Genomic DNA, 21,614 nt, shown 5'->3' with positions numbered 1-21,614 from the left:
TCTGTTCGGTTTATGCTCATGTTTCTGTATCTCTGTTTCTCTTTCTATTCCTGTTCCTGTTCCTCTGCTTTTAGTTCTGGTTTCATTTCTGTTTACATAGCTTCCCTGTTCTCGCTATGTTACTTGTTCTAGTTCTGTTCCTTGATTTGGAACTGTTTCTGATTCTGGTTTCCTCTCTGGTTCGGTTCCTTCCTCCTGTTTCTGCTTCTCTTTCTGTTGATACATCTTTATTCTTTTTGTTCTATTACTTGTTCTAGTTCTGTCACTTGATTTAGAACTGTTTTTAATTCTGGTTCCGTTTCTGGTTCAGTTCTTTGCCTGTCAGTTCCTGATTCTGACCTTGCTATGGTCTATGTTCTGGTGTTGTTTCTATTTCTTGTTCTGTTTCTGTTACTGCTCCTGCATCTGTTTCTATTCCTTGTTGTGGTGCTGTTTCTGGCCATGTTTCAACTTCTGTTCCCTGTTGTTGTTCTGTTTCTAGCCCTGCTTCAGTTTCAGTTTCTGTTCCTTGTTCTGGTTCTGTCCCTGGTCCCGTATGTGTTTCTGTTCCTTGTTGTGGTTCTGTTTCTGGCCATGTTTCAGTTCCCGTTCCCTGTTGTTGATTTGTTTCTGGTTTCAGTTTCAGTTTCCGTTCTTTATTCTGTTTCCCTTCCTGATTGTAGTTCTGTTTCATATTGTAAAATGTAAATGTCTAAGTCAAATTGAAGTTTTCGTCATAGTTGCGTTTTGTAAAAGCTATTACGACGTTATCGTCATCCACCTACACGTAAATATATGTATGAAGACGACTAATTGATTTCACGGTTACGCTGTAACTATGTCTCATGTTTTGTTCTACACATAAAGTCTGTAAAATCACATTGAGCTTTTCAAAGATAACAGTTCCCTCTTAAAAAAAAAAGAACTGTGTCTCAAACAAATTCTAAATCGAAGAAAATCTTTATCTGAAACTAGTAAGGACCTGCTGTTATCCATCGCGAATATCTAGAAACACAGTATGCGAGAATCAAAGGTTAGCTCAGTAAGTTTTGAGATATAACGCTATAATGATTGAGGTTAGATCTATTGCTAGAGCCATATTCAGTATCTCCAGTTAGCGCTGATTGGTACTTGAACTGATTGCAATAGACCACATAACAGCCAATGTTCTAAAAACACTCTAGGTTATTCAACCGTTCTCTTGTTTCAAATTAGTCAAACCTAATCTAAATAGTTTTACGTACAAATAAGTATCTACAAGTATGCAAGCAGCGCTAATTTCTCATTATTAAATAGAAATTTTCCTTTTCAATTAATTACTTTGATCTATTTCGCTTCACACTACAATATTAGTTTATATCTTTTTTTCTTTTACAGGTACTGGCACATTTGGACGCGTTTGTTTATGCCGCGATCGCGTGACGGAGAAGTACTGTGCCATGAAATTATTGGCTATGGCTGATGTGATACGCTTAAAGCAAACTGAACATGTGAAGAATGAGCGAAACATTTTACGTGAAATTCGACATCCATTTGTGATTAATTTGTAAGCACTTACCTAAAATGAAAGGAATTGAAATGCATAAAATTTCATTATATTGTTTATAACAATGTGAGGTATTTAGCAAACTCGTTAAAATTCTTAAAGTACGTTTATGTAGAATATGTGTCGGTAATTAGAAAACTGTGATTTTATGGATTTACATTTTTGGAAATATTGAGGGTAATTATTTATCGTCTAACTTTGTGTTATTTGTGGGATTTTCAGTAGCTGTATTCAGCAATATTTCGTTAGATAAGATGGATAAGATAGTAGTAGAGAGCCCAGAATTAGAACACATTTATCAAAAAGACAATGGCAGAGTAATCGCGAAAAACGTCGTAAGCGCCATTTATTTCTACAGGCAGAGACTTCTTGCAGATAACCTTATATAATAGTTTGTGGAAAGCTGAAGAAAGATACAAAACAAGCTGTTTTGCCCTTTATCATGGGTTCCTTTTTTGTTGCTTTCCTAAAACACATGACTCGCGCTTGGAACATTTTTCGCGATTTCCCCTACAAATATTGAAATTTGTGTCGTCTTTAGCCAAACAAATTCCCAGCACTTTTGCTCTCTCCTGAAGCACTTCCGTTCATTTATAAAATAAATTTGATGTAGTTTTGCCCTATTTCCGCTTCCCTATCGAGCCGTTCTCTGTCCGAATTTGTTTTGGAAATACCATATCTTAGAGCTTGTTTAAAGAACTGTTTCATTAAGCTCAACATTTTGTGAATTTGTGCTGTTTGGTGTGCTTTTAAAAAAGTTTCTGAAGTGAGACGTTCTGTATGCAAGTTTCAATAAAAGTTGTCTTTCAAAACATGGCTGAGATAGGACGGTTATGAAACTGTAGCCGAGATATTGCACTGAACAGTATAAACAATGCCGATTAACATCGAGAGAATAAGTTCTGAAAACAATATCAATATATTTTGGACGAGCATAATATGCTTTAGATTGATACTAGCAGTTCTTTGTTGTTTCTTGATGTTTGAGTAATATCTTGCGATCTTAAGTCTTAGTTTCCTCGAAACTGACTTATTTATATATTGTCTCACATTTAGTCTCACAATTTTCTTTACGAGCTTAAGTAAACTCTGCAAAAACCAACCATGCAGTTTTAACACCAATCAGGATGAAGAGAAATGGTTCAAATGATAGTCACATATATATCCAGGGCTGGATCAAACAACACTTTATAGTAGAGTACTTTTAGACACAGCTTACCGCTTCGAATGACTTAAGACCTTCGAAAAACGTTTAACTTTAAGAATGCCTTATCTTAGAAATTGATGTTTAAACGTCTCTTCGCAATGCAAATTATTTAAATACTAAGCTGCGGTAATAGTTTTTGAGTCAAGTTCTGAGATAGAAAGCCCTTCAACAAAATTAAAAAAAAAATTCCGAAAATATATACTTCAATCAAGAAGTTCTTCTACTTAGCCATTGAAGTGTGAAAACGTTCAATTTAAGCTTTGAAATGTGAAAACTATCCAAAAATTTCAATCTTTTCCCCTTTGATGATATAAAGCAAGCAGTCAGAGATGCCATCTATCGTGATCTGTAGCTTTTATAACTCAGACGCAGCGATTTGTATATGCACCTGCGATATAACAGTAATAGAAGAGGAATATGACTTAAAAACCAGCTGAAATTTGAAAAAAATTTGAGCAAAACTTTCAACTTTTTTTCGTGTGATGATATAAAGCAAGCAGTTAGAGATGTTAGATATCGCGATTTTTGAGAATCGACTTCTAAGTCATGATTGTGACTAAACCAAAATATAAGCACAATATGATCAAAATCTACGTTCACAATAACGCCTGCCAATAACCGTTATCCCCACTCTCGTCATAGTAGAGTAATGCGCTGCGACAATATATGTATATCAATACATCCGTAATAAATTTGTGTAATAGGGTCTACATACGGTGCGTCTGAATCGCGAGTCAGCTGTGTACGTGTTAACTTGCCGTCAAAATCAAACTTATTTTGATCTTTACTATTCAGCCAGAATCATGTCTGTGTAACTTATACTAAAATATTTTCACGAACACATCGAAACTGAATCTTGACTCTGACTCACTGTGTGTAGTAGACCCTATAAGAATGAATTGTTTTGATCTAAGCGTTCTACTGTAGATTGTTGGGTGTCTTTGATATTTTCGCCTTTGGTATTACCGTTTGAAGTAGTGAAACTGGGAATAACGAGAAATTTCATTTATAAGGACCACCCTAATGTATATATCGTCGGTCCAATGCCAAAGTCACGAATATGTATATTTGATGTTTTGAGAAAAACGAATGGATTTTTAATTAATAGAGATTTAATTTTGTGGTTTTCAACCACTATTGGAAAGTTTTCTTTTGTACAAATGCAAATAGCTAAATGGAATCAATTATCAGCTCGACAATACTCAAGACTTGTCCAAAGATATTTAAACTGCCGTAAATTCTAATTTTAGTTTAAGCTGCATATTTCGTAAGATATTAAATTTTAAAAAGTTACCTCAGATTTATAGAAACGCATTTTCAGCTGGACCGTTCCGATGTTTAGATACATCATGGTCTGAAGAAGTAGTCTAGATAATATATGTATACACAGCCACACTTGCGGGTAAAAAAAACCGCCTATCATCCCTTAAATAATATTTAGGAGACCCATCTAGCGACAATTATTGGACAATTGTTGGTCATAGTGTATAACTTTTAGCTGAATCGGTTGCGATGGATCGTGGATACACACACTTTTTGGTCATAGAAGTATATAATAATGTAGAGATAAAATGGAAAGACACATTTCAGTTGCAACTGAGTATAATGCATACTGAAATTTAGCAGTACTAATTTTTCACGCAACAATTCCATAAGTGTTGATAAAGTTATGTACTTAGCAGTCCATATAAAGTTTAGGTGCATATGTATATACACATGTAAAAAAGCACAGCTAATTTATGTTTTGAAGATAAATGTAGGATTTCTATTTAAAGGTATTTGTTTTTTTACATGCAGTTATTTGGTAAAAATTCTTGATATTTCTTTAGAGACAAATGATTGTTCAATTATCTTAAAGCCGTCTTCAAAATGTCTACCCTTTCTTTCACTCTCTTTTGCAGAGAATGGTCCACAAAGGATGATTGTTGTTTATATATGATTTTTGAATATGTTTGCGGTGGTGAATTGTTTACGTATTTGCGAAATGCGGGTCGTTTCAGCAGTCAAACTTGTAAGTAAAATTAACGTCAAAGGAATATTTATACAATATAAATACATAACTACTAATACATAAAATATACACATAATTATTACACGCGCCAGTCATATTTCTAATTTAAACATTATCTAATTGTAAACAAATCATAAATTGCAATATTACAAGCAAATCTAATAATAAAAATTGCAACATCAAATCAAATTATTATTAATTAATATTTTTTTTGTCATTTTATTTGTTGTTCATTAGCCAATTTCTACGCCGCTGAAATCGTCTCCGCTTTAGAATATTTACATTCGCTACAAATTGTTTATCGTGATTTGAAACCAGAGAATTTGCTGATAAATCGTGATGGACATTTGAAAATTACGGATTTTGGTTTTGCGAAGAAATTGCGCGATCGCACATGGACATTATGTGGCACACCGGAATATTTGGCACCCGAAATCATACAATCGAAGGGACATAATAAGGCGGTGGATTGGTGGGCGCTAGGTTGGTGGATTATGAAGAAATATATATTTCTATTTGTTTTGATTTACCCAAAAAAGGTAGCAGAATGGTCTTTTTTTTAATGAAAACCGTGGTTAAGTAAAATTGTTCTTTATACTCAGTTGAGCAGAGCTCACAGAGTATATTAAGTTTGATTGGATAACGGTTGGTTGTACATATATAAAGGAATCGAGATAGATATAGACTTCCATATATCAAAATAATCAGGATCGAAAAAAAATTTGATTGAGCCATGTCCGTCCGTCCGTCCGTCCGTCCGTTAACACGATAACTTGCGTAAATTTTGAGGTATCTTGATGAAATTTGGTATGTAGGTTCCTAAGCACTCATCTCAGATCGCTATTTAAAATGAACGATATCGGACTATAACCACGCCCACTTTTTCGATATCGAAAATTTCGAAAAACCGAAAAAGTGCGATAATTCATTACAAAAGGCAGATAAAGCGACGAAACTTGGTAGATGAGTTGAGCCTATGACGCAGAATAGAAAATTAGTAAAATTTTGGACAATGGGCGTGGCACCGCCCACTTTTAAAAGAAGGTAATTTAAAATTTTTGCAAGCTGTAATTTGGCAGTCGTTGAAGATATCATGATGAAATTTGGCAGGAACATTACTCCTATTATTATATGTACGCTTAATAAAAAACAGCAAAACCGGAGAAGGACCACGCCCACTTTTAGAAAAGAAATTTTTTTAAAGTAAAATTTTAACAAAAAATTTAATATCTTTACAGTATATAAGTATATTATGTCAACATTCAACTCCAGTAATGATGTGGTGCAACAAAATACAAAAATTAAAGAAAATTTCAAAATGGGCGTGGCTCCGCTCTTTTTCGTTTAATTTGTCTAGAATACTTTTAACGCCATAAGTCGAACAAAAATTAACCAATCTTTTTGAAATTTGGTAGGAGCATAGATTTTATGACGCTAACTGTATCGGTTGATGCCACGCCCAGTTTTTATACACAGTCGTCCGTCTGTCCTTCCGCATGGCCGTTAACACGATAACTTGAGCAAAAATCGACATATCTTTAATGAACTTAGTTCACGTGCTTACTTGAACTCACTTTATCTTGGTATAAAAAATGCACGAAATCCGACTATGACCACGCCCACTTTTTCGATATCGAAAATTACGAAAAATGAAAAATATACCATAATTCTATACCAAATACGAAAAAAGGAATGAAACATGGTAAGGTAATTGGATTGTTTTATTGACGCGAAATATAACTTTAGAAAAAACTTTATAAAATGGTTGTGACACCTACCATATTAAGTAGAAGAAAATGAAAAGTTCTGCAGGGCGAAATAAAAAACTCTTAAAATCTTGGCAGGTATTACATATATAAATAAATTAGCGGTATCCAACAGATAATGTTCTGGGTCACCCTGGTCCACATTTTGGTCGATATATGGAAAACGCCTTCACATATACAACTACCACCACTCCCTTTTAAAACTCTCATTAATACCTTTAATTTGATACCCATATTGTACAAACTCATTCTAGAGTCACCCCTGGTCCACCTTTATGGCGATATCTCGAAAAGGCGTCCACCTATAGAACTAAGCCCCACGCCCTTTTAAAATACTCATTAACACCTTTCTTTTGATACCCATATTGTACAAACAAATTCTAGGGTTACCCCTGCTCCACCTTTATGGCGATATCTCGAAACGGCGTCCACCTATGGAACTAAGGATTACTCCCTTTTAAAATACTCATCAACACCTTTCTTTTGATACCCATACTATACAAACAAATTCTAGGGTCACCCCTGGTCCACCTTTATGGCGATATCTCGAAAATGCGACCACCTATAGAACTAAGGCCCACTCCCTTTTAAAATACTCATTAACACCTTTCGTTTGATGCCCATATTGTACAAACAAATTCTAGGGTCACCCCTGGTACACCTTTATGGCGATATCTCGAAACGGCATCCACCTATGGAACTAAGGATTACTCCCATTTAAAATACTCATTAACACCTTTCTTTTGATACCCATATTGTACAAACAAATTCTAGGGTCAACCCTGGTCCACCTTTATGGCGATATCTCGAAACGGCGTCCACCTATAGAACTAAGGATTACTCCCTTTTAAAATACCCATTAACACCTTTCATTTGATACCCATATCGTACAAACGCATTCTAGAGTCACCCCTGGTCCACCTTTATGGCGATATCTCGAAAAGGCGACCACCTATACAACAACCACCAGTCCCTTTTAAAACCCTCATTAATACATTTAATTTGATACCCATATCGTACAAACACATTCTAGAGTCACCCCTGGTCCACTTTTATGGCGATATTTCGAAACGGCATCAACCTATAGAACTAAGGCCCACTCCCTTTTAAAATACTCATTAACACCATTCGTTTGATGCCCATATTGTACAAACAAATTCTAGGGTCACCCCTGGTCCACCTTTATGGCGATATCTTGAAACGGCGTCCACCTATGGAACTAAGGATTACTCCCTTTTAAAATACTCATTAACACCTTTCATTTGATATCCATATCGTACAAACGCATTCTAGAGTCACATCTGGTCCACCTTTATGGCGATATCCCGAAAAGGCGACCACCTATACAACAACCACCACTCCCTTTTAAAACCCTCATTAATACCTTTAATTTGATACCCACATCGTACAAACACATTCTAGAGTCACCCCTGGTCCACTTTTATGGCGATATTTCGAAACGGCATCCACCTATAGAACTAAGGCCCACTCCCTTTTAAAATACTCATTAACACCATTCGTTTGATGCCCATATTGTACAAACAAATTCTAGGGTCACCCCTGGTCCACCTTTATGGCGATATCTCGAAACGGCGTCCACCTATGGAACTAAGGATTACTCCCTTTTAAAATACTCATTAACACCTTTCATTTGATACCCATATCGTACAAACGCATTCTAGAGTCACCCCTGGTCCACCTTTATGGCGATATCTCGAAAATGCGACCACCTATACAACAACCACCACTCCCTTTTAAAACCCTCATTAATACCTTTAATTTGATACCCATATCGTACAAACCCATTCTAGAGTCACCCCTGGTCCACCTTTGTGGCGATATTTCGAAACGGCGTGCACCTATAGAACTAAGGCCCACTCCCTTTTAAAATACTTATTAACACCTTTCGTTTGATGCCCATATTGTACAAACAAATTCTAGGGTCACCCCTGGTGCACCTTTATGGCGATATCTCGAAACGGCGTCCACCTATGGAACTAAGGATTACTCCCTTTTAAAATACTCATTAACACCTTTCTTTTGATACCCATATTGAACAAACAAATTCTAGGGTCACCTCTGGTCCACCTTTATGGCGATATCTCGAAACGGCGTCCACCTATGGAACTAAGGATTACTCCCTTTTAAAATACTCATTAACACCTTTCATTTGATACCCATATCGTACAAACGCATTCTAGAGTCAACCCTGATCCACCTTTATGGCTATATCCCTAAATGGCGTCCACCTATAGAACCATGCCTCACTCCCTTTTAAAATACTCATTAACACCTTTCGTTTGATGCCCATATTGTACAAACAAATTCTAGGGTCACCCCTGGTCCACCTTTATGGCGATATCTCGAAACGGCGTCCACCTATGGAACTAAGGATTACTCCCTTTTAAAATACTCATTAACACCTTTCTTTTGATACCCATATTGTACAAACAAATTCTAGGGTCACCCCTGGTCCACCTTTATGGCGATATCACCTATAGAATTATAGCCCACTCCCTCATAAAATACTCTTTAATGCCTTTCATTTGATATGCATGTCATACAAACACATTCGGGGTTTCCCTCGCTTCATTTTCCTACATGGTTATTTTCCCTTATGTTGTCACCATAGCTCTCAACTGAGTATGTAATGTTCGGTTACACCCGAACTTGACCTTCCTTACTTGTTTTGGTTTAAGTTTAGTCGACATTTCTGATTTTTTTTTTATTTAATCTTAATCTTAATTTTATTTATTTTTCAATGAAAAAATTTTATTTTGAAGTTCTTTCATATGCTTCACCTTGAATTTTGTTATTATTTTTTCTGCTTAAAATATAATAGTTAATGTTATTTAGGTGTTGATTAGTGATTTCTGCTATTTTTAATTTATTATTTTTTTTAATTATTATTATTTATTTAATGATCTTTTTTTACCAAGTATAGCCTTTATTTTGAGTTTTGTATTCTTAATCAGAAATAGTCGTTATTTTATGACTTAAAATTTTTATTTGTTTATTTTTCTCACAAAGTTATAACATAATTTTCGATTTTTGTAATAAATTCAATCGTTGTATTGGTATTTGTATACCTTGATCAAAGACTTAGACTCAAATATTTTTAAAAAGTATTCAGTAAAAAAAAAATCGATATTTTTTCAATTGCATTCAATAGTGATTTTGATTGCTGAGTCCAAAGCAATCGTTATTTCTAAAACAATTCTTTTAAGTAAAATTAAAAGGTTATTTCTTAGTTCTTTTGTTTCCGTAAAAAGTAATCGTTATTTATGATATCGTGATTTTAGTTTCCGATCGAAGGTAGTTCTTTTTTTAGATATCTACTAATTACGTCAAACATAATCCCTATTTGTAACTTGTAATGATCGTTTTTAACTTAAATTTTATGTATGCATGCTCAGTCATTACTTCTCGATTTCTGTTGAGTCTATAAAAAGTAATCCTTGTTTTCAAATAAATTTTTTCTGATTAAAATTTTTTTTGTGATTTTTGTTTTCAAACATATACCAAAGAAATTTACTAAATAAATTTTTTGCAATCATTTTAGTCTTTATTTTAGATATAACGTCGAATATAATCCATATTTGTAACATGTAATGATATTAGTTTAGGACTTAAATCTTATTCAATCAAGTGTCGCCGTTAGATTTTTATTTCTGTTAGTTTTCTCTAAAATAATCTTTATTTATTGTTTATGGTTTTTAGATCAAGTTTCATCGCAAATTTTTTGTTTTTACTCATTGTTGAAGAAAAGTTGTTGTTCCGTGACTTAGCTTTTTTCCAATCATGCTTAGTCTTTTATGATTTCAGTGAATTAATTGTATTTATAATTTTTATTTTATCGATTAAACTTAATCTGAATGAATTTTTTATTTTATTTATCGAACAAAAACACGAATTATTTTCAGCCGTTATTTTGTGACTTTCATGAAATCGACTAGTCGATTAGTCGAGTAGCAATCGACTTATACATTATTCGAATTAAATTAAATTTTTGTTATTAAAGAAAATGTAAGAGAATTAAAGATCTATTAAAAAAGCCGAAAACACTATAAAAACACTTAAAAAAATTTTAGATTTCAAAGTACAGCAGTTTCTTGATATTACGGACATTCGATTCTACGAAATTTCGATTTTATGAACATTAAGAAATTTTACATTGAGTACTTTATAGTACGAACAAACGTGCATCGACAGTACTTGGTGGTACGAACAACTAACAAATTTTGTGTTTTGTATCATAAAAAATTTTAATTGAAGAGCCAAAAGTTAAGCATACAGAGGCTATTAAAAGTTTTGGCACGTGCATTTGGTGGGCCAAGCAAAACAATGTTGAGACTTCAAATTTGGTTGTTTTGACGGAGCTTTAAGAAGCTGCAGTAAACAGTTACATCAATATATTCCTGTCAAACAAACAATGATTAATCCATTTTTTACATAAACATTTTAAACATCAAATACTGTCTTACTGAATTAGCACATGATATTGTTCGGACAACTGTTCTGAGCATACACCTAAGCTAAAATATGCAATATGTATGTTATACGGTGATAACCATTCTGAAATGATTTTTTTCTTTTTGTTCTTTTTTTTGTATTTGTTATTTGAGTAAAACAAATTTAAAAAAACAGGTGTACTTTCTTTAGTTATTTTAGTTATTTTAATCAAGAATATATGAAAAATGTTATGGAACTCGATTTTACGAACAAACTCTGCAACGATGGTGTTCGTAAAATCAAAAAACTGCTGTAATTTTTTTCATGGAAATTAAGAAAAAATGTTCTTTACGAATTTTAGAACTCATTCAAAATAACAAAAACAATACTCGAATAGTCCAATCTGCGATTAATTTAATGCCAACAACTATTCCATTTGTGACAAACGATTATTTTAGCAAATAACTTTTGCTTGTCGACTAATCGAATAGTCGATTATCAAGAGCTCTACTATGGCTCCATACATATATGTAATACTCCTATTTTGTTAATAAAAAATGCTCGCAATGTGTTTTGAATTCGAAATCAAAACAAGACAGCCTATAAAATTTTTGTGATTGCAGTAGCATAAGTGTGACAAGAAAAAAATTAAATTAAGGTACATTAAATTATTGAATACAAAAACAAAAACATTTAAACCGCAATATATCGGCACTCTGATGTTTGGGAATGTATCTAGCCTTTTGTAGCAATATAGAAGTATTACATATATGTAACCCGGCCTATGAAAAGGTGGCTTATGACTCAAAAAAAATAATGCAAAAGAAAAACTACTAAGAAACTGAAGAAATGCGTTTCTTTTTTGAGTCATAAGCCACCTTTTCATAGGCCGGGTCACATATGTTATTAAACAAAATTTAAGGGAATTATAATTCTATTTAATTCTATTCAGAAGGCCGAATTACTATAGAAACAATTAAAAAAATTTGAAATTTCATAGTAATTTTTGCTGCAAAATTAGTATCTAAAAACGTAGCTGGGTATGGAATTTCTTTTCTAGTTTCAGGAATGCCAAAGAACCAAAGTGCAAATGGTTAACAATAACTTCTCTACGAATTTCAGAACCCCTTAAAAATAACATAACAGAACTATTCGAATAGACGAACCTGTAACTAATTGAATGCAAAAACTAGTCGATTAGTAACAATCGATTATTTTATTATCGACTAATCGACTGGTCGATTATCAAGGCTCTTCCTAATCTCACAGAACCTACATACTTATTAAAGTGCAATATACAACCCGAGTAGCCCGCTTTGTGAGAAAGAGATGTTCCCAGACAAAGTTTTCTCCCGACTTTTACTTGTTGTTGCAATGAACGAATTATCATTCGAGCTAAATAAAACTGGAGATAAGGTGCAGCTGCCGTGTTGTAAAGAGTAATGGGTTTGACTCACATACCAAAGGTTCTAAATAAGTCAAAACGAATACAGATGTAACAAAAAATTCTTCATAAATAAGATAATTTAAAAAAAAGTTTAAAATTAGCGGTTTTATTGAAAACAATACTTACATTAAGTAACAATAATACTAAAAGCTAGAAAATAATTAGGTAGGTCCTAAGTACTAGTCTAGGGCGTTGATCAGACAATTAAATAAAAGCGTTGGACCCGTCAAATTTCTATTGATAATCATACGTAAGACCAACTGAACCTTGATCAGGTTATGCTACGCCTCACATTTTTAGAAATTTCACGCGCCCAACGCTTTTATTTAATTGTATGATCAATCCTAGGTTGATGATGAGTGTGATGACTAGTACCTAGAACCTACCTAATTATTTTATAGGTTTTAGTATTTTTATTACTTTAACATTTTTTATAATTATTTTATTTTCAAGTTTTTAGCCTTTATTTAATTGCCTATTATTTCTCATTCTATTTTGCTCATTTAGTGACTCATTATTACAAGGGCTCTTTCCAGATAATTTGTTACAATCTAAGTCCCCAATACATAATCCTTCCAAAGACTTTACTCGACTCGGCGCCGCGTATGCTTGTATTGTTTTTTTAATATATGGATCCTTGCCGCGCATAGAGGATTTTTTTTTTCATAAAGCGATTTCTATTTCTGTATGTAATATGTGTTCCAAATATGAGTCAAATCGGACCACAAATACGATTTTTTTAATATCTCGATCCTTGCGCCACCTGGCGGAAATTTTTTTCATATGTCGCTTTCTATTCATGTATGTAATATGTTTTCCTAATATTAGCCAAATCGGACCGCATACGATTTTTTGAATATCTCGATCCTTGCGCCACCTACCGGCGATTTTTTCTTAGGTCGCTTTCTATTCATGTGCGTATTATGTGTTCCAAATATGAGCCAAATCGGACTACAAAATACGGGTTTTTTGAATATCACGATCTTTGTGGCATCAATATTTTAGAATACATTGAGTTTCAAAGAAGGCTACCATTATAGTCTATAGAGACGAGTTCAAAATGAAATTATAGTCTCCGATCCACGCGATCACAAAATTTTCATCCGTCTTGCAAATTTGCCTAATGTTTTCCTTGTGGCAGCAGTATAAATCAGAAACGCCTGACGGTCAAAACGAAATACAGTACTAGATATGCATAACGAAAGCTTGCTATATTATCTTTACAAGGGTTTCATAAAATCAAAATAAGAAAGGTCACTGATTGGAGAATAAAATTGATTGAAAAAAATTCCATTGGATTTTTGTTATTTTTTTAAGAAATATATTTACTTTCATCATTTGCTTGTTTGAAAAACAACAAAGTTATGTTTGTTTAGTAAAAAGCACGAACAGTTTATATATATGCATGCATACATACATACATATACACGTATCTTTCCTCACATCTATTTTGCATTTGACTTATTTTGTTGTTAAATACAATTTATGTATGTTTTTGCTTTGTTTTATATATTTTTCTACAGGTGTACTAATTTACGAAATGCTCGTTGGCTATCCACCTTTCTACGATGAAAATCCATTCGGAATTTATGAGAAAATTTTAAGTGGCAAAATTGAGTGGCCACGTCACATGGACCCAATTGCGAAAGATTTAGTTAAGAAATTGTTGACAAATGATCGCACCAAACGCTTGGGCAATATGAAGGTGAGTGTGAATGTGTGTGTGTTTTTGTGAGGGAAATTTGGTATTATTTGAGAAATAAGGACAAATTGAAAAAAAAAAAAAATAAATTTTGAAAAAACAAATGGGAAAACAATAAATTTAAAAACAGATTTAATATACAATAATTTTGTTTTAATTGATACATAAAATAAGTTAAGCACTTTAAATTTTAAATAAATGTTTCTTTTTTATACAAAATTTGTGCTTTAAGCAAACAGCAAAACTTTGCCGTTAAAACTATTCATAAAATTTTTCTACTAATATTTCCAGTGCAAAATTTACAAAATATTTTATTTATTTATTTATTTGTTTAAGTCTATGAATTTTAATCCTTACAGACTATGATACAATGAAAATTTAAAAAATACTTATGCCTAAAAGTAATCGGTGTACTTTAAAGCAGACTTCAAAATATTCATAAATTCAGCCCTTTGTATAGAAAAATCAAGATCAGCGGAATTACTTATTGAGTTAAGCTCCCGAATAGCACGCGTAATGGGAGCATTACCAGCGTAATTCGTTCTGAAATAATCGTAATAAAATGGAAAGGAATTTCTGAGAGATCTTTGGGGAACATTAAGTCGAATCCTTTCCAGCAAATAAGGGCAATCAATGTAGTCATTAATAACATTATACATGAATGACAAACACAGTATAGATCTACGATTTTCCAAAGACTTGAGGCTTAAAAGTAAAAGACGTGCAGAGTAGGAGGAATCGGCTCCGAAAAGTTTAACGGCCGAAGGGCATATTTAAGGAAAATTTTTTTAATTCTCTCAATTCTACAAATGGCCGTTTGGTTGCTTGGTCTCCAAATGAAGACAGCATATTCAATATGAGATCTAACGTATGACGTGTAGAGCAGCTTAAAGGTATAGGGGTCTGAGAATTTTGAAGCATTGCGCCGTACAAATCCGAGCATAGAATATACTTTCGATGTTACGTAGTTAATGTGATTAATGAAAGAAAACCTTTTGTCAAAAACGACACCCAGGTCTTTAGTCTCATCAACACATTGAAGTTCATAGTCAGATATACTGTATTTTGTAGACAAATTGTTAGTGGATTTTGAATAAACAATTTGGAAGCATTTTTGCGTATTTAAAGAGAGACAGGAATTCAGGAACCATTGGTGAAGCTTATTTGTATCATCCTGCAGCTTTATGGCATCTTCTTGCGATTTAATAGCTGGGAATATTTTTAAGTCATCTGCATAAAGTAAACACTTTGCAAACGAAAAACAACTGTTGATGTCATTAATAAATAATATAAATAAAAGTGGGCCTAGTATACTTCCCTGGGGAACGCTAGAAGTCGCAACGAACGGACTAGACATTTTCTCATCAATGGTAACAACGCAGTGTCTATTGCTTAAATAAGAACGAATCCACAAAAGAAACGTTGAATAAAAACCGATACAGCTTAATTTTTTATCAGAACTGTGTGAGGAACTCTATCAAAAGCTTTGGAAAAGTCAGTGTAAATGCAATCAACATGTAGTCCAGCAGAGAGAGAATCTACACAGTATTCGCAAAAACAGCAAGATTTGAAACCGTGGACCTATCAGCAACAAACCCGTGCTGTTGGGGTGATATAAGGGGTTTAACAGCAAAACTCAACTTGGCAGAACACGACTTGAACAGGAAGTGACACCTCTGTTTAATTTCTACATATCAAAGTTGCCTTTCCCACTACATGATAATTAGCTTCTAAAAATATACAGCTGTCTCCCCAGCATTTCTGGGTTTCATCACCACGCGCGACCTGGTATTATCATCGACCAAATCCACGGCCACTCTGTTTACGACGTGGAAGGAACAGATGACGTGAATATTGGGCGCCGACTGTCAGTCACCCAAAGATCTTAGGGGTAACTTTCTATCTTCAAAGCGCGTGCCTCCGAAATTGTATCTAATCCACGGACACTCGCCACTCTGTTTACGTGGTGGAAGAAACAGATGACGCAAATATTGGACGTTCACCTCGATGGGCTTACGCTACCGACTGTTAGCCAACCTAAGATCTTTTGAGTAACGTGCGCTAACACTCTATCCTTCAAGGCCCATGCCTTCGAAATTGTAGCTAAAGAACAAACACGCAACAGAACCTGCAATTCGCTTGCCGGGAGCACTAGGAGAGGAGATAAAGAAAAGTTGCCAACCATGCACAAAGCAATTGGCCAGCCGCCATGTGCTAAGCCTGGTCTTGAAAACACACACTGCAAAAGGCTACAGGCCTGCAAAATGATGCACTCAGCATTGCTACAGGATGTCTTCTTAGGACCCCTGAACATCATCTACATAGTGATTTAATATTAAAGAGAAATGTTGAACTGGCAGTTTTTGCCCCATTGTCACAAACCTGGACACCCTAGCAAACAACTGCTTGATCTATCTCCGCCTCTAAGAGGGTTAAGTGAGCATCTTCATAAGCAATATAATGAGAGACGGCACCTGCGTATGCATCCGTTTGATCCAGATAGCCATTAGCAGGCTCCAAGCCTAATTCCCACAGTATTGGTAATCACCTTTGTTAGGTCGCGTCCGTTGAAACCCGTTATTAATATACACTATCCAACCCTTGTAGAAAATGTAATAAGACTACCAATGGGGACACGAGTCACTCTGGCACAACTTCGTTTTGTATACTGTAACAGCTTAACATCTTTCATGCTCAGAATCAACCCCGACGTACGTAATGTATGCTCTAAATGTGATGTGTCCACACATGACATCAACCATCTTTTCAATTGTTAACTATGTGGAATCTACGCCTCTTTCAACAACTTCCCACGTCCAACCCTGTTGAAATTCCTGGTTTCCTTGGACTACCGTTGAGAAACTTTATTGACGAAGCACTGTGAACATAACAACAACAATTTAAAGAATCAAACGTAACGATATAAAGGATTGTAAAAGCTAGCAGATAGTATTTAAGTCTAACTAGTTTTGAGTAGAACTTCTATAAAATACTCGAAAGCCAAGTTTATGACATGTATGCAGATAATATTGTCGAAGTAGTAGTGACCAAGAAACTGGATCTGCATGAAGCAATGGCTCACGAATATGGGGCTCGAAAGTAGTAGCTTTCGTGAGCTCAAAGCTGACTGTGGATGAGCTAGTCCTAACCATAGGAGATTGTCAAATAAGGTCAAAGCCTTCTTGAAATATTTAGGAGTAACCATCGACTAAAAACTAACTTTTAAGGAGCAATTCAGGGCGGTAAGAGAGAAAGTTTCTAGAGTTAGTGGGGTCCCAACGCGAATAATGCGCAACATCGGCGGTCCAGGCGAACCTAACCGTCAGCTATAAAATTACCCACCAAAAAGATATACTAGCAGCATACCGTATTACTGCTATACGAAGAGCAAGTGTTTATCGGACGGTGTCCGACGACGTGATCTCGTGCGCTGTCGCAACGTCCAAGTTAAGAGAAAAATTGTACGACCGTTCAATATCAGAGTCGGTCTTATTTCAAAGCTAATATAAAATCGAGTAAAAAGATTGGCCTACATAAATAATATAAACCCGGTCGTAGCTCTTCGAATTTATGATATATGATATGATGGTGTATGACATATGGTGTTTAATCATTAGATTAAAAAAAAAAAAATGTAAGGCACGATAACCTCCGAAGAGATCTAAGGCCGAGCTTCTCTTCCAATTTGCGTCGTGCTCCTCTTGATTTTTCCCTACAAATTGGCCGGACGGGACCTACATGTTTTATGCCGACTCCGAACGGCATCTGCAAGGCAGATGAGTTTTCACTGAGAGCTTTTCATGGCAGAAATACAATCGGAGCGCTTGCCAGACACTACCGAGGGGCGACCCCGCTTAGAAAAATTTTCTTCTAATTGAAAAATCTTATTTCTAAAATTTTGATGTTGCTTTGCCCGGGAGTTAAACCCAGGGCATACGGTGTGATAGGCGGAGCACGCTACCATCACACCACGGTGGGTGGTTAGATTAATGAACTTTATAATTTAGTGTTTTTTTTTTTTTGCATAATTTTTCAAGGCCTTTTGTTGTGAGAAAACTATTTATAGGGTATAACCGCTTTGCGTCAGACTTCCTATCGCTGCTCTACTCAAATTCTTTTTTCTAATATATTTATCTCCTTCTATTGGCGTCCTTAAAACAAATAATAATAATTTTTTTTTTATTTTGCTTCTCTTTATATATTTAATATACGGATAGCCTTCCAAAAAGAGAGCTTACAAGGTAAGGCCAAATGCCAAAATTGCTTAAAATCATACAAATATATTTAGAAAGTGGTTTTACCTTATAAATATGTTTCATCATGCTTCATTGTGTACGTACTTTGACCCCATGCAGCGTTTTAAAAATTTGTATATATATATGTTTCATTATTCATTATTTTATTAGATTATATTTAGTAGATATATTCATACATTATATGCTGATATTACTAATTTCATCTCTACTATTTTTATTTTATAAATTTAGCTTTTGTTTCAATTGTTAAAATCTGTTCTTGTTCAATGCTATCTGTCTGTAATCTAAATAGATAAGATGACGTCATGTTATTGCGTCTGCAGTTATTCTAGGTGAAATGTACCATATTTATTTATTATTTAAAATATTGATTGATATTTTTTTGGCAAGCGAATTTTTGGTTTAAATTTTTTCGACAATTGATTGATATTTTACTGAATTTGCCGTCAATGGCCAATGTGAGATTATTTGCGAGGCATGAAAATATATTTATTTATTTTTTTAAAGTAAATTGGTGTTGAGCCATATAATTGAAATACATACATAATTATATGCACTTAAAGAAACACCTATGGAAATAAGTTCATGAATCCATAGTCCGTAAACGTAGTATCTAACGTGTCCGTGCTTATATTTTCTTGCAGTCCTAGTACGGCTTCAAGTTCACGAAACATTCTTCAGTAGCTTTATGCCACTTTAAAATTGTTTTCTATTTTTTATTCTGAGTCCAAAAACTAAAAGTCACAAAACTGTCCTTAACAAAAATCTTAGAAATATTACTAAATTTACAAAATTCACAAACGGCGATGGTTACTGGGACATGTTTCTGAATTTCACTTCTTCAAAAGCTAGCTTCTCGGGAGCTGAGTACTGCACTCGAAAACTTCAACTAGTGCAAAGACAGATGCATTTATCTATTCAGTCATATGCATGCCATGTTGCATACTTTGCAATTGGTCTCTTAGTATTGCCTTTTTTGTTGCTGTTCCTTTATACACCATTAGGTAGATACTAGTACACTATATGTTTTTTGATCCAAATTGTGTGGAATACTTATAGGCGTGCTTCAAGAGCTTAGCAACACTGGACTTTTAGCAGTTCTTTTGGTTCCCAGGTGTAGCCGTAAGATTTCTATGACGAATCATAGATTTTCTTTATGTTACCAACTTTTTAAAAAACAGGTAGAACATTACTTGCTGACGTTTTTGGTAATTTTGTTTCGTTTTAAGATCTAAGGCAAAGACTGGCTCATTCAAATTCTTTATAGTTAAATGTTTAAGTTACCAGTTCTGAAATAGTAACGGATTCCGGCTTCAAAATCTCACCAGTGCTAAAATAGTAATAGGTTTCGAAAGTTCAAAGCTTATTACAAAGCTTACAAATCCAATATTGTAAAGGTTCTAGTCTCCAGTTCTAAAAAATAACAGTTCTATGGAAATGTCAGCAGTTCTAAAAAGATGAAAGATTCTTAGAAAATCACCAGTTCTATAAAGATTAACGGTTTGTAGAAAATTAGCAGTTCTAAAAAAGTAACCGATTTCAAGAAAGTAATCAGTTCTAAGAAAGTAACACATTTTAAGAAAATCACCAGTTCTAAAAAAGGAACCAATTCCAAGAAAGTTAGCAGTTCTAAAAAGTTATCAGAAACGTCACCAATTAAAAAAAAAAAATCCGATACACTGAAGCTCTTTTAAAATAGGAACCAATGTAGAATCGTAGAAAGTTATTAGTTCTAAATAAGTGACCGATTTCAAGAAAGTCACCAACTCTGAGGAAGAATCGTAGAAAGTTGTAAATAAGTGACTGATTTCAAGAAAGTCACCAACTCTGAGGTAGTAATTGATTTCAAGAAAGTTACCAGTTCTCAAAAAATAACTGGTTCCGTAAAAGTCACCAGTTCTTAAAAAGTAATCCCTTCCGAGCAAGTTAGCAGTTCCACAACAGTAACCGATTTCAAGAAAAACTCCAGTTCTAAAATGGTAACCGATTCTGAGAGTCTCCAGTTTTAAATAGATAAAGTCACTATTTCTAAAAAAGAAACCGATTCGAATAACGTACCCACTTTTCAATGATGTACATTGTAGCGATTTTTTCATCATCCTTTGCCAAATTTGGTTCGGAGACAACCCGGTTTCGGCGTTTTCGATAACAAAAAATGACATTGGTGGCGCAACGCCATCACCCTGACGGAAAATCAACACAACAAAACGAATCACTTTTAAAAGGTAATCGATTCCAAGAAAGTCACTAGTTCTTAAATATGAAGCGATTTCGAAAATGTAAGCGGTTTTAAAAAAGTAATCGCTTTAAAAGCATTACCGCTCTGCAAAAATTAACCAGTTCCAAAAAAGTGAATGGTTCGCAAAAAGTAATCGGCTCAAAAAGAGCAACCGTTTCAAAAACATAGGAACTGGTTCGGTGAATGGTTCGTCAAAAAGAGTAGCCATTTCAAATATAAAGGCATCGGTTCAAATAAAAGTTACCGGTTCAAAAAAGTAGTAGCTAACCTAGTCGAAAAAAATAACGCATTCCAAGAAATTTACTAATTTCAAAAAAATAACCGCTTTCTGAATTTATATCGCGTCAAGTAAAGCGCTGCGGTTAAGTAACAAAACTCGGCAAGATCATTAAGCTGCACTGCACTTATAGCTGGATTACCACCATAGCAAATTAAGGCATATGAACTTAGACTCCCAGTGCAAATCTCTGAAGTTGCTGGACATGACCACATTTATCCCAGATTATGAGACTATCAAGGAGCAAACCCGAAAAAACTTCCTTCGTACAAATGACGGTCCTAGGTCATCTTTAGTAGAATCCGGCGACTGGAGATATTGCTTAAACAAAAGACTCTTCCGGAAAAGGACCTGCGGACCTGCAATTTCTATATAACTTACAGTCAAGATAAGTTTTCAGAAGCCTGAAGTCGCTTTTTAAACTGAGTAATTAAATTAGCATCTTTCGGCAGCCTAAATGATGCCTAAACAGCATAAAAGTGATCCGTCCTTTACCCCTCATTACCACTTACAAAGCAATTGACCGGCCGATTGCATGCAACGCGTCCCCGATTTGGTCGCCCAGTAGAAACCTGAGCATCCCAACAGACATCTGATTGATGAGGCTACTCCCCCCCCTCCCCACGGCATAAGGGGCCATCTCCGTAAGCATTATGAAGAAATACGGCACCTGAGTACACAGCCGTATGAAGCAAAAAAGCACAAGCAGGTCCTCAGTGATATCCACAAACA

The 21,614-nt window shown here is 34.6% G+C and overlaps 1 protein-coding gene and 1 long non-coding RNA gene across 5 annotated transcripts in view; one reads left to right on the top strand and one right to left on the bottom strand.

Moving 5' to 3' along the window:
* LOC137252482 (uncharacterized) overlaps positions 1 to 21,614 on the bottom strand; it is a 613,814-nt gene that overhangs the window by 75,399 nt on the left and 516,801 nt on the right. The window lies entirely within an intron of this gene.
* Positions 1 to 21,614, top strand: part of Pka-C3 (Protein kinase, cAMP-dependent, catalytic subunit 3) — a 133,693-nt gene that overhangs the window by 87,320 nt on the left and 24,759 nt on the right. For 3 of the 4 annotated variants that reach the window (XM_067788249.1, XM_067788248.1, XM_067788247.1), the window contains exons 4-8: positions 1,357 to 1,525; positions 4,634 to 4,743; positions 4,981 to 5,226; positions 13,932 to 14,113; positions 18,328 to 18,351. In XM_067788249.1, coding sequence (XP_067644350.1) covers positions 1,357 to 1,525; positions 4,634 to 4,743; positions 4,981 to 5,226; positions 13,932 to 14,113; positions 18,328 to 18,351 — 731 coding nt within the window. The remainder of the gene's footprint in view (positions 1 to 1,356; positions 1,526 to 4,633; positions 4,744 to 4,980; positions 5,227 to 13,931; positions 14,114 to 18,327; positions 18,352 to 21,614) is intronic. The other variant, XM_067788250.1, reaches the window with a different exon arrangement.

Source organism: Eurosta solidaginis, chromosome 5 (genome assembly GCF_040869045.1).
Source record: "Eurosta solidaginis isolate ZX-2024a chromosome 5, ASM4086904v1, whole genome shotgun sequence".
Taxonomy (NCBI): Eukaryota; Metazoa; Arthropoda; class Insecta; order Diptera; family Tephritidae; genus Eurosta; species Eurosta solidaginis.
Note: the sequence above shows the minus strand (reverse complement) of the source record. Positions and strands in the feature narration are given on the sequence as shown.